A 14,275-nucleotide genomic window follows, 5' to 3' on the forward strand; every position below is an offset into this window, starting at 1 on the left:
TGTGTTTGGCAGTAAGTTTTGTCACACCTACAGGTGTCTTGTTGTTTTTGTTGTGTTTAGTATGTTTTTTTTGTCATCTAAGTGGAAAATCCTAAATAAAATTCTAAAAAAAAGCGGATATTTTTAAAAGTGGATATTTGTTAAGTATTATTTTAAATTGTTAACACAGGCAGCAGTTGGAATAAACCGTGTATGAACAGTGGACATTGTGGGAGGGAGAGGAACTTAAAATTGTGTGTTTTTTTGCTCAAATGTGAAGAAATGTACAGACGCGTTCACTTGTTCCGCAAACAGTATTTGTTCCCAACACGCATGCGCGTTATTGCAGCCTGTCAATTCGAACCCAAGCGAGGGAAAACAAGCCGACCTCCTGCTTCCGTAAGTTTTCTTCCCTTACTTTTAGTACGTAGCGTTGACGCCTTGTTACATCCTTTTACACAATGACCCGCTGAAGTTTGAGTATTTTACTACGGTGGGCCGTTTATTAACTGTACTCGAATTGTTGTTCGTTAGTTTGTAGAAGCATGTAAAGTTACGGTTGGACGCAACGCAAAGCTCCGTTTTCTTTTAGGAGAATACGTGGCGAGACCCAATCTAAAAATTATCATGTTTTGGTTTGCATTACTCATCGGCACAATCACACAGCATATAGAGTGCGGTTTTGGAAATTTTAAAGATCTCTACATTACCCTAAAAGTTCGGCCTACTCCCGATACACAATAATGTTTTCCTTGCCCCCTAAATCATGCTAATTTGTACCGCTTGCGATCTTAGGGGAAATTTTAAATATCATTTCAATAATATGCGTCATTCTCTATTTTATTATTGCCGAATTTTCCAATAGGCTCTATTCATTCATAAAAACCTGTAAATTATCTTCTATTTACTGTGCATGGTTACGGATAAGCAATGCAACTTTAAATTGTGGGATATTGGGAAGGAGTTTCGATCAAACGACAGAACAGAGATTTATCTAGCTCACTAGCTTCATGTTACTTTTTTCCTGGATAAAATGAATTCTGTAGTAGGTGTAGTTAGCGTGTACTTGTCCTTGACTGCTGTTGTATGCTGTTTATTTTCTTGCTAACGTTAAAAAGTAGGCTACGCTGCCCTGGTGGTGTTTGCTAAAGTTTGCTAGCGGCTAACGAGCTAACAACTAACGTTCAGTTAACTTGCTGAACCTATGGAAGCTGAACTAACGATACAAAATTGTTTCGGCGTACGTGTAAGTGATCACTGTTCGTGTTAAAGTTAGTTGTTTAATGCCCCCCCCCCCCCCCGTCAGACTGAACTGAGCGGTGACAGGTGGACCAGCAGAGCGGATACTGGGTGGAAGCGCAGTAAGTTAGCAATGGCGCAGAACTTAAACACAGTGTTGTTGTAAACAATGTGAACAATGACTCCTCTAACCATCTGGATGAAAAAATATTCCACTCATAAGAAGACTGTAAACCCAAGTTGCCCATCGATGCTCGATGATGGTACGCTCCTGTTTTAGTAGCACGTGCTGGTTGTGAGAGGTGTGTTACTGTTTATTTCCACAGCTGTTGAACTGGCTCTTACGCAAATGGCAGGTCACTGATGCTCCACTGGCAGATGTCAGCATATCCTCTGATTTAGTGTCATATAATGATTATTTGACTTTAACTGCCGCACACAATCGCAGAAAAATCATCAGGTCTTTGGTTATGCTTGCACATGCATTTCCACTTCCTGCTGATATGTTGTGATGGCCAATGTGCACCACATCACTGTTCCACTGACATTTAGTGCTCATAACACGTGGCAGCTTTCTACAATAAGTGGTTTCTCTGCTATTACTTTATGTCATAAGCTGCCAACCTCTACATGGCACCTGCTGTTTTTAGGTGGCAGCAATCAGTCAGAGTTATTGTGCTCTATGCCGGTCCAGGTGTGTGGCTTAGTGTAATGTGTTGATGTCATTTTACCGTCTTGGGGTTCTTTACTGAGAGTGGACTGTACATATCATTTGTTGTTATTCAGTGTTTGCAGTAACGTGATGTTGTACCTGAGAGCTGGGACCTTTAACCCCTGACCCGCCTATTGTTGGTTTCCTGTGATGTAGGAATTAGAACTTAATAAATTGATATTTGGTTTGATATTTTTTATCTATGTTCTTAAAAATGAGTGAGCTTTGAGCTGGAAGAAGACGTCACTGTCAGATACAGCAGTCTCAGCCATGATGGGCCATTTTAAAGCTTATTTTCCTCTTAATTCTTCCACTTTGTCTATTTAAACAGGTTGTGTTTGTGTGTTTTTCACTGCTGACATTTTATTGAGATGCTGCTTTATTAATCAGATGAAGGGATGACAGTGTGGGGCCAGACGACTCAGAAAATGGATTTGGCAGTTTTACAACTTTATTTTAGAGCAAATGATTGACAGTGGCGTCACAATCCACGTCCTAAATGAAGAAGTAAACAACAACAAACTAAACATTTCTTAGCCCATTACAGGTACGAGCCTTTAATTTGAAAGGTCTGGGATGTGTATATTCACTTTGCAGTAATTAATCAGAGCAGCAAGCCATAAAAAGTTTCTAACAGTGGAGAGCAGTTGTCTAACCTCTCTCTTTAGGGGAAACCTACACTGGTGTGCATTCAGATGATGGAGTGAATTATTATGTGAAGAGTAAGTTATGTTATTAATCACATGCTGATGTTTTCCCGTGGTTGTGTCCACTTACTTCTTGCTGTTTCAGACTATATCTACATCAAGCCGCTGGTTTCATGTGGAAGTGATTTGCGCCTACATTAGTTTTTCCAGGTTGTTTCTGTTGAGACCTCTGTCCACGATGAAACAGAAAAATGGCTAAATAGGCAAAAAACAAAACTGCATCACAGCCAACATGTTGTTACGGAGTGGGACAGACAGGCCAGCTGACAAAATCATTGTTTTAGAATCAAGATGCTGTCTGACAAAATCAAAATAAACACAGGTTAATGATAAATTCTTCTAAAGATAGTTGCCAATGAATTTGGACATGGCTTTGTTGGGCGTTTGTTGTGATGCCCAGCACTCGCTATGGCAGCGTGTCCTGAGGAGGGGGCAGTAAGACTGCTGCGCCTCGTGTAGAGACTGTTACAGAGAATGATGCCGTCTTCTTTGTCTCTGGACTAAGCATTTGAAAAATGGCCGTGGCAGAGACTGACGATACAGCGGAGAAATGCATAATTACAGTTTCTAATTCAAAAACAAGACGTATCCCAGAAATGCCTTCTGTCTGTTTTCTCTCCATTTTGGGCCTCTATTGAATTAACCTGTAATCGTGTGTTTGTCTGTCACAATGGACACAAATCTGCAGGAGAGGACAGATTTAGCTAACACTAACTAGTTGAAAGTAGGTCAAAGAGACACTGCGGTTTTATGTAACTTAATGGAGATTTAGGAATATGGCTTGAGCAATATCTAATCAAATATATTTAAGTTACCTTTCCCTTTTACTCTCAGGCTGCACCCCCAGTGTCCATTTAACTTCATTTTTGTTGTGTTGTAGTGGCCTTGTCTGTACTTGCTTTACCAATTTGCTTCAAAGAACATGCACAATAACACTATATATATATATTTTTTTTTTTTAAAATGCTGGGAAAAAAGTCCATTAATGGATGCAATAATTGACAGATTAGTTGATTATCAAAGTAGTTGTTTATTGCAGTCCTACTGTGCAGAGTGACAGCCTGTTACACCTCTGCTCAGTCTCATCCTGCTGTCTGTATTAGTAATAGTTATTTAATTGTGGCCCATAAACACTACCTGCTAACCAGCAATCATTCCAAGCTGATGCACTGTGGTGATGAGTCTTTATTTTTTATTAATCTCAGTGTTCTAGCTCTACTTTCTCTTTGGCTTTGTTGGCATTTAAAGAGAAAGTCACTGAAGGCTGCGTGCTGAACTTTCCTGCCACACAGCCCCAGATCCTCACTGGGCAGCTTATGGCTTTGTTGTGCTGTGTTAGGCTGTGTTTGCCCAGAACACACTGAAACACCAAGCGGGTGTTTAAAGATGGTCTGACAGTCTGGTTGCTGTCTGGTAAAGGTCTGTTTTGAAGGGAGAAAAATGCCCTTTTAGTCCGGACAGAGATGTTTACAAATCTAACCTAATTAATGTGAACTTCGTCTCTGTCGGACGATCATCATCATTCAGCCTCTGTGTGGAGCTGCTGATGAATATCTATGAGGTCTGAAGAGCTTACTGATCCTGTCTCCACCCGCCTGTGAGTGTTAAAAGTCGAGTGCTCCCTCCTGCTTTTGAAGTGGCGGCCGCTCGCTCTGGGATAGATCACACCATGCGTGACCCTGGTGACCCCCTGCTGGACTGCTGTGTGAGCGGGTGAGGACATGGGGCTTTCATCTGGCTGTGGCATCCTGGTGGCTTCTGCATTATAGAGACCACCTGCCACTTATTTCACCCTTTGCACCTTACACATTACTGGTTGGAGTAAAAAAGAGACTCCAGACTGGTTGCCTGCTGAAGAGGCTGAAAGAGCAAACTGAATCTGTCCAGCAGGAGGACAAGATGAATCTGTGTCAATTCTGCATAAAGCCAACTGGATGAAGGCTTAATCAGTTTTAAATTGAAGAGCCAATTAGAAAGTGCATCTTTCATATTACCAGAACCATGCTTTCATGTTGTTTACACGCTGACATTTGGCCAATTTCTTTACAAATGGACGGTGTTTCTGCTAGCTGTGAGACATCTGTTGGTGGCAAAACTACTCAGCTGTAGGATATTAATGTTAACTCCGTGACCGAGCCGAAGATCAAAGTCTTTGTTGGTGTTTTGTTACTGTGTCCTCTGCATGCTGCTGTCTGGACTGCAGTATTTATAATCAGCCAAAGATGGTTTCCTCGAGTCAGACATACTCTTTATCAATTTGATGTTTGAAAAGACTTTTCAAAAAGACCAATTAAGTGTCAATCTTAATCGAGATAAATGATCAGGCTGATAATGTAAAATTAGTGAATAATGTCAGAAATATCATATATAATGATGATATCATGTGACAGAAAACTTATCTAGTTGATTTGTTAGCAAGACAAACGCACTCTTGAAGGATAACGAGCATTTCTTCATCAGGTTATATTCATCTAGAAACAAGATTTAAGAGTGGAGGGTATGAAATGACCCCCTTTTTTACTGATAAATTGAGTGCTATGGCAATAGATAGAACAGACAGATACTTTATTCATCTCCAAAGAGAAATTTGCAGTTCCAGCAGCTCAAAAGGTGGACACACAAGGGCATGCAAAATAAGAACAGAACTACTTTCAAGTAATGAATAACTTACAAGTAGAGATCAACTGTCTAGTAAAGAACAACTTTCAAGTAAGAGGCAAAAATACAATACAAAATACAAAATAACAATATAAGAAAAAATAGTGAAATAAAAATAAAGAACTAGGCTATCCAGGATAAACGTCTTAACATCTGTAATAGAGGATAAACATTCGAGCAGTTAAATATGTGCATGGTAGTGCAGTTGTGCAAAATAACAGTGTGTAATAGTCGGTTTGTCCACACTTGGGTCCAGCATATAGAAGTGTGTGTGATAAAGTCCAGCATATAGAAGTGTGTGTGATGAAGTGTGTGTGATAAAGTCCAGCATATAGAAGTGTGTGTGATGGAGTCCAGCATTTAGATGTGTGTGTGATGGAGTCCAGCATATGGATGTGTGTGTGATGGAGTCCAGCATATGGATGTGTGTGTGATAACGTGCGTGGTGTAAGTGTGTCGTGGGTTCAGAGTTGTTGTGTTGATTATTGTTTTTGTCGCCCTCCCCCGAGAGGTGTTGAAGAGCCATACGGCGTGGGGGAGGAACGATTTTTTCAGTCTGTCAGTACAATGTACATTGAAATGTACATTATACTGAATTTATCAAAGGTGAGGCATTATAGTGCAGGCAATTCCACCCCTCTATGGTTTTTACCCAACCTTTCTAATCGTCTCTGCCTTTATTTGAATACCGTCTTTAATTTAATAGTTTACAGAATGTGTTCAGGTCGTTGAATTATGATGCGAGTTAACATTCTCGACGTGCGTCAGCTCTTCTTTACTTTCTCACCAGATGGGCTGACATTTTAATGTCTCTAATCCCACAGCAACACTTTCCTGATATCTTACATTGCTGTAAGGTATGTTTTTCCACAAAAAAACCTCTGTGCAATTAAATGATATTATTAAGTTGTCATCTTCTCTGATACAGTAATTACAGACCTGCTGATTCTGTCGCCTTATCTGACAGCTTTGGCCCCAAGTGCTTCTCAGCCAAAAGTGAGATTTAATTTTAGTAGGAATCATTTTTTCAGCGAGGTGATAGCTCCATAGGAGCTCATTAAAACCTCTAACCACCTCCATTTAACCGATAAAACCAGTCACTGCTGTGCCTGCAGTCAGCAAGTCTTCAGTGTTTCAGCTCGGAGAAGATTATCCAAATCTGCTTCTACAAGCAGAGAAACGTACGCCATCATTAAGGTCATATTTTTAACTGACTTTAACCCGAGGAGGAGTTTTCAAAAGTCAGCTTTTCAAAATGGCACAAAACAGAAGCACCAGTGACAACCTAAGATACACGTCTTCTTTTCCATGCTGTGTCAGATTTACCTCATGTTAGCTCACATTTTTAAGGTTCAAACTAGGACTGCCCCCTAAATGTCAAGAATTCCACTCATCAGTGAAGAAGCTGCATCATTGGACACAGAGCAGTGCAGCATGGCAGGCTTTAACAAATCAAGTCTTGTCTAAAAGTGATCTCACAGAGGGCAGCACGACTTTTCTCCAGGTCAGAATGGTAGCAAAGTCTAGACTGCTTCTGAAGCAGATGCTGGTACAGCCTCCTGTCCTCTACCGGTCATTGTGGTTAAGTCTTCAGTCGGGCTGTACCTGGGCTGGACTCCTTCTTGTTGCAAGTTTCCAGCAGCATAGATGCATGAGTTTGATGTCATTGCTTTGCAACTGTCAGAAAAACATGCCAGCATCTTTGAAAGGAAACTCCGAGGGGTGCCGCTCCGATGGATCGGACAACTTGGAACCAGTTCTCAAATGGAACTGGACACCCACGCCACTTCCCAAGAGCCTACTTGGAGATGTGTCACTGTGGTAACATCTGCTAACTGACCTCACCTCTCGCAGCATGATCTCTTATGTAGCAGTAATAATAAAGATAATCATATAGTACATCCTTATATGCATGAAGATGAAATATAAGAAGAAATGGGAGGTGGATCCTGTGGTGAATCTTCTTCGCCAAATAATCCTTAAACTACTGGAAGCGTCAATCATGTGTGAAATTTAATGGTTAAGGTTTATTTTGTTCCATCATTATTGTTGTCAATGCCACATTGTATTGTGAGATGCCGGCGTAGTGTCCAGTGTTTGCATACTGATATATTTACTGGAAATAGTATGCAACTCACGTACTATTTAGGTCACACAACGGCTTCGGACTAACTAAAACGATCATATGCTGCTGTGAAATGTTGGACACTAACTGTTAAACCTCACCCAGGTCATGAGATATATGTGACTGATCATAATATTTAGAGCTGTGACCGTTCAGATGTTGTGTAAGTAAATCATGAGGATTCAGCAGATGTCACTGTGTCAGGAAGCAAAGAAATTCTCCTCAAACACCAGACTTTTAGTTTGAAACTCACCAGATGGACACATGCTTTAGCCGTATGCTCTGCACAGATTGAAGCTAGTTTAAAGTCAGATATATGTGTTTTAACGTCAGCAGAGCCCACGGTGATTGTGTCCGTGGAACGGGAACTTGTGCTGGGACTTCATCGGCTCGTGCTGTCGACTAAAACCTGTTGAACACATCTGAAAATTCAACACGAATCAGAGAAGATTATCTGTCTGCTGTGTAGAAATGGTTTTCAAAGCCAATCAGATGTGTTGTGTTGTGCTTAGCAGAGAGTTTCCTCTATAAAGCTCAGCTGGATGTTTGAGAACATTTTGTCTTATATCATCTTTTCTTCATCAGCAACAATTTTGGTTATTGATTAACCGTTCGGATGAAAACATTTGATGGTTTCATGTTCTCAAAAGCTAGAATTCACTTCTCTCCCTCCTGTTACATTGTAGTAAATTATGTTTTGGGGTTTGGTTCGATAAAGCAAGACGTTTTCTGAAAGCACCATGTGCTCATGGATACTGTGATTGTGGGCGTTTTATTCGCAATTTTCTGGCAATTATTTGGTGAATTCATCAGTGATTGGTTGGGTTATTTGCAGCTCTAGCCATCGTGTTTCTGTTGCTGTGGTGAACAGCTGCATGTTGTCGTGTCTCTCTGGGTACACTGGTGATTTTTGTGCTATTGAACATTTGTCAGCTCGGCTGTGACAGTAACCACATGACCGGAGTCTGTGTCAGCGTAAAGTTACTGCAGGGTTCAGTTCATAATGTCATCACTGCAAACTGTTTACATTTCTTTTTTTTTAGTTTCTTTGTGTTGTTGGTGAAAAGGCATGCATTTGGTGGGAGATATGAAAAATAATAAACACAATAATCATGGTTGAGTTATCATCATTGATAAACCAGCAAACTGTGAGGATGCGCTGCTTTTCACCACAGTAAGAAAAGAACAGCGCCAGCGTCTTATCAGCTGCATGTGGTGAAAGAAGGTTCATCTCTTGCTGCCCTCTGGGAGGATTTCTCTGATTCCTACTGCAGAGGAAACTCCTCCAGTCTGCATGGAAATAAACCTTTTAGTTCTGTGTTTCCAGCCCGAGGCTGAGAAGATAAGACAGATGATTTTTGGGGATGCGTAGATAAGATGACTCTCCACTACACAGTGTGTATCATTGTGTCTCTGCCATGTCGTCTGAAATACTGAATATTTGAAGCCTTTTCTGATGATGAATCACATGAAACAGCTGCTCGTTCTGGTCTGCAGTACCTTCAACAAGGTACTAGCAGCGTCAGGGTTAGAGGTTAAATCCCCTGTTCATTAACAACCAGCATAGATAGCAGATTTACTGGTCTAGCCGTAACGCATTTGTCTGCAAAGACTTCCACAAGATGACTACATTTATGTCACATAGGCCACATGATCTGATATCGCTTTGTTGGTTCCTACAACATTATCAGCATGTCGCTCCTGGATCATCTTTGCAACTAACCAATCACGCTGTTTTGATGTCAAAGCTTTGCGACTCAGGAAAAAAGACCAGAAAAATATGTGAATGGTAGAAGTTAGCCTTTCAAACAGGTCGTTAACGTTATGAAAGGGTCCATTTCAACCAGAATCTCTTCTCCTCAACCTAACCATGTAGTTTTGTTGCCTAAATGTGACCACCTGCATTGCTTTCATATTTAATGCAGGTCTGCTGAATAATGCACTTGCGCTTTTCATGGCACAGAATAGACGTATAATCAGTGATCAGAGGCCTGATTCTTTCAGCCTTCTTATTTGCTCTCTTTGAATTTGAACAACAGCCTATATTTTATGCTAGCCAGTCACTGTTACGTTGTGTACGGATGCCAGCACTTTGTACAGATTGTGTTTACACCCACCTAAGATCCGAACACCATGCGAGCCAGACTACCTCCAGATGTGGTCAGAATGCATTTACACCTCCCATGAACATAAATGTTTCCTTATCTACCTAACATGCATGTATACAGGTTGCACTTTAACACCAGGTGTAAATGGGGTCGTGCTCAGCCATTTCATCCATTGTTAATATGAAAATATTGATTAGAGCAGGTTTGACCTGCAGTCTGTGATTCATGTGTGCACTCAGTGGCTTCGCAGGGTGAAGCAGCAACCGAGTGTCTTTTTTTAAAAACGCAACCTTTTACTTTTTTCCCTGCAGATGTGAGATATGAGACAATTTAAACAGGAGTGTGTGTCTGTCTGTTAGTCCACAGAGAACCTGTGACTCAGTGCTGAAGTGTGGTTTTAAATGGTTTTAATAAATGGGATCTGTGAGTACTGCAGAGCTGCACTCCCTCGACACACTCCCTCTGCTCTGCACTCACAAGCTGCTCCTGACCTGATAAAACCCTGAAATCACCTGCTGAGCTGTGTGACTTTATTTTTTATTTATTCAATAGGTGAAACTGCTGGAGCGTACGCCTGTGGCAGCTGGAGGTTTTATGTTGTAGAAAATGAACCTTCAGGTTGAATCCGACACTGAGCCGTGTGTGTTGGAGTCCATAATTAATGAGTTTACTTTGGAAAATTAAGCAATTTAAATGTATGTACATTAACGTTGGTTATCCTCTGAATGTGTGAACCGGTGACACACATCTGATGAATACATAAAACAAACAGAAATGCCATATTTCCATCACGTTCTCCGCTTGGTTTGTCATCATTTCAGGGTTTACTCTCTTAATGACGTCACCTTGTTGCATCCTCTTCGTCTGCAATGGTTTAATGGATGACTGGATCTGAACATGAACACCTGACTGGACGTTTATCTCAATGCACCCAGCTCCGAACATTTGCATAACAGTAGTGGAGGAAAACACATTCATTCTTTTGCAGATTTTATAGAAATGAAGTCACATTTTCCCTTCATTTGGATGGAAACTTTGCTAGTAACGCATTAGTGACCAGACATCCAATGTTTTGGAGGCAAGAGTAAGGAAAACACACATATTTTGTTCAGTGTAGACTTGCAACCATTGTGTAAATCTTTTCACAATCTTTCCCTGTTTTGGTCAACTTCAGCAGCAGCCTTTCTACGTGTCTGCAGTAGGGTTCTCCACAGAACACACTACAGTGTTGGAGAACAGTTATATATTTATCATTGTTGTGGTCACACAGCTACTGAAGAGATGGCATTGAGTTTGTCACAGGGACCACACGGAGAGTTTAAACCTGCAATAACTGACTTTTTTGGTCACTTGGAAGCGGCAGAAACAAATTGCAAACACAACATTGACATATAATCAATCTGGAAGTTGATATGAAGAACTTGACAGCGAGCGTTTGCATATTCACTCATCCAGCAACTATGGAGCAACATTATCATTCATTTGGACTTGTGTTTGTTCCCACCTGATGAATGTTAAATCCCATTTCCTCAGTCTTTTAGCTCCGATTTTGGTCTCTACCAAGTCCTGTTGGAAACATGTGCATCTTTAGCTGCTAAATGCTGCACTATGTTCACCAGCTCTGGAACTGTGCTGTGTGCTGCTGAGCAGGTAGTGAACTGTTTCAGAGCTTTTTTCTCTGAAAACAGTTGCCTGCAACTCATCTCATTTTCAATTAATCTGACGATTATTTTCGCATCATTTCGTCAATAAAATGCCCATCAGAATTTTCCACAGCCCAAAGTGACGTCTTCATATTTGCTTATTTTGTCCAACCAAAGACTCTTCATTTACTGTCATGAATGACAAAGAAAAGCTGCAAATCCTCACCTTCAAGGAGCTGGAACCAGCAAATGACATTTCTGCTTAAAAAATGAAAACTATGAATCAATTAGCAAAATAGTTGACAATTAATTTTCTTTTGATCAACTCATCAACGAATCGTTGCAGCTCAGTAGGTCCCACTGTGTTTTTCGGGGAACAGGTCAGGAGTGGTTCAGTTTGTGGGACCCTCGAGCGTCCCCCCCGCCCTGACAGTCATGTCTGGCTTGCAGTCTGAACTGCTGCACCGAGCCTCTCTGTTCCTCATGAACGATGCTGCTGGGATGAACTTGAGTGACCCTCTGATTTAATGAATGTCCCGGCGCAGCTGAGCGGTGGGTTTCGATGACGCCGCGAGGAGCAGGAAGGCCGCCGTCTGCTCGGGGTGGCCCGGCCGTCATTTGGCTGGGATCAGCTGCTGTCCCGCCGCGGGGATCAGTAGACTGTTTACAGCCAACTGGTGGTCTCTGATATGTTGCTGCTCTGTGGGAGGCGCTCTGAGTCAGCTCGGTCTGTACCGTTCATTTACATGAAGCCGCCAAACAAACCGACCACAGGAGGTCAGCTCGCTGCATGTACAGATGAGGTCCAGCAGGTCCAGGTGGCAGGATTTTATCATACAGGTGGGGTTTGTCAGGATGCCGTGTGGCCATGGAGTTGCCAAGTTACTATCTGGCCTGTAGTTTAATTTGTTTAATCTTTAGAAGTCTTTAGAGAAATGACAGGTAAATATGTTCCTGAAACTGTCCGGCCCTGCGTTGTATTCAGTTTGTACTGCACCGTGGAAACATTTTGTGTGACTTGCACTGCTTTTGTATTTGCATCACTTATATATTTCTTAATTTCTTTGGGTTGAAGCCTTTTTTTTCCAAATGCGACATGTGTTTTGAAAAGGATGAAGCTTTTGTATTCATTTGACTATCAGAACAAAGAATCTGACTCAGACACTTGATGTCAGCTTTTGGTAATGAACATTTTTCTTATAACCCCCGCGTGCACTTTCTAAAAACAGTGCGAGTTTAGCCGTTTTTCACGTGTGACAGCAACACGGGGATGACGGGCTAATTTTGGTGTTTTAAGCTGTTGAAATCTTCCTGAGCTGTCAGGTGAGCTGCAGCTCCAGCATCCTGCCTAATGACCCTACAGGTGTACGTGAGTCAGTGAAGCTGCGGCTCTGCGAGCTTTGTGATGCTTTGGGGGGGCAGACAGACTGCCGCAGTGACTCGTAGCAGCTGTAGGTCAGTTGAAGAAACTCGTCTGTGGTACCTTCACACAGAGCGGCTCTGGACTCATGAATGAATCACTCATCCTGCTTTAATATGGCCCCCGGCTCCTCCCCTCTGGTCTGAATCAGAGAGGTTTATTTGATTTTTTTTTTTTCCTGGCCGTGTTTTCTGCCTGACTGAGCAGCTGACTGTACGGCCGAGTGAACAGCCCGTCCGCCTCGCAGGCTGTTCCCGCTCCGCCGTCCTCGGTCGACGAGGTACCACAGGGGGACTCGCAAGTCAAATCTGCCGGAAATCAAACTAACGAGCTCTGACAGGAAGCAACGTGCTACCTGCTGGGAACATGGCCAACACTTTCCTGGGTTTCTCTCTGAAATGCCTAACAGACTTTAACCCTCCTGCCGTGCTGTCGACATGGATCTGGTGTTTCCTGTCAGAGGGTTTATCCTGGTAATGAGTCGACTGTGGTGGAGGACAGTCTGGACCGGACTTGAAACCATAGACCTTAAAACCACAGATCACAGGCCGGATCGGTGTCTGTCAGCAGCCCTGTCTTCTGAGACAGACGACAGATTACAGCCTGAAAACACTGACGTTCACTTCTCTCCAAACCAGACAACCATGAACTCAGCAGTGTCAGGTGTTTCGCTGGTGACATCACTATCGACCAACCGGGAGTCCAATTAAAGCAGACGCTGAACTCTAACCCGAACTGTTTGTTGCTCAGTTTATTGGCTCACAAATTAATCAGATTTTTTGGTTCATGTCCCTCAGGTCACCTTGATGTCATGCCTGTCCGTGTGCTGTCGGAGGGGGCGGGGCCAGATGCCCAGGTACCAAAACAACTGACCAGGATTCCCATCTCGCTCATCAGCATGAACACCGACTCCTCCGACAAAATGTTCAAGGTTTGTTGACAGCAGGTTGACCAGAAAGGCCTTTCATTTTCACACAAAGAGAAGACTGATCTTTATTTCTACAAAGACTGAACCCTCATCAGTCACTTTGTGGAAAATAATAAGCTAAAAGACGGTTTGTGCAGTCATTCACAGGTTCCACGTTTTTCTGTAGTGTTCAAGAACTTCACGTATTTTCCTCTTTTCTTGGTATTTTCCTGCTGACTTCCATGTATTTCTTCTTTATTCCCTTTTCATTTATCTGCCACCAGCCACCATCTGTTTACATCCACCTCGTTTCTCTTTTCCTTTATTTGAAGTTATTTCCTTCTTCTTGATTAGTCCTCTGCAGGAATATACTATATTCATGAACCAAACCAAAGGAGCAGAATAATCCACCTTCTGTCTCGCGGCTCATTTCCCTGAGGCGCTCATCAGCGCTGCTCAGTTTCCTGATGTGGCTTTGATCAGTTGACAGGCCCTCAGTGAAAGTCTGCAGAGCTTCAGTCAGAGCTAACTGCTTTTCAGTTTAATGTTTTATATATTTCCAGGGTAAAGTGGTTCGTAAAGGTCCGCTGGTGTCGTTAGCAGATGACAACTTCATCCAGAAGGCTGTCGTTCAAGGTAACACTCAACATGTGTGTGTGTTTCTGTGTGTGTTTGTGAATTTGGTCCAATCAGTGCTCTTCTGTGTGTTGTGACTTAGTTTTCAGAGCAGGCTGGTGCAGATGAACTCAGTGCTGTTGTACTTGAAAGGGCACTGCT

General features: G+C 42.2%; 1 protein-coding gene across 4 annotated transcripts in view; it reads left to right on the forward strand.

Moving 5' to 3' along the window:
- Nucleotides 1-342: 342 nt before the first annotated feature.
- The window catches only part of pot1 (protection of telomeres 1 homolog), a 59,738-nt gene continuing 45,805 nt past the window's right edge, over nt 343-14,275 (forward strand). For 2 of the 4 annotated variants that reach the window (XM_041938970.1, XM_041938973.1), the window contains exons 1-3: nt 1,357-1,481; nt 13,389-13,522; nt 14,062-14,134. In XM_041938970.1, the coding sequence (XP_041794904.1) occupies nt 1,397-1,481; nt 13,389-13,522; nt 14,062-14,134 (292 nt within the window). In that variant the 5' untranslated portion in view covers nt 1,357-1,396. The other 2 variants (XM_041938971.1, XM_041938972.1) reach the window with 2 other exon arrangements.

This window comes from Chelmon rostratus, chromosome 6 (genome assembly GCF_017976325.1).
Source record: "Chelmon rostratus isolate fCheRos1 chromosome 6, fCheRos1.pri, whole genome shotgun sequence".
NCBI classification, from domain to species: Eukaryota; Metazoa; Chordata; class Actinopteri; order Chaetodontiformes; family Chaetodontidae; genus Chelmon; species Chelmon rostratus.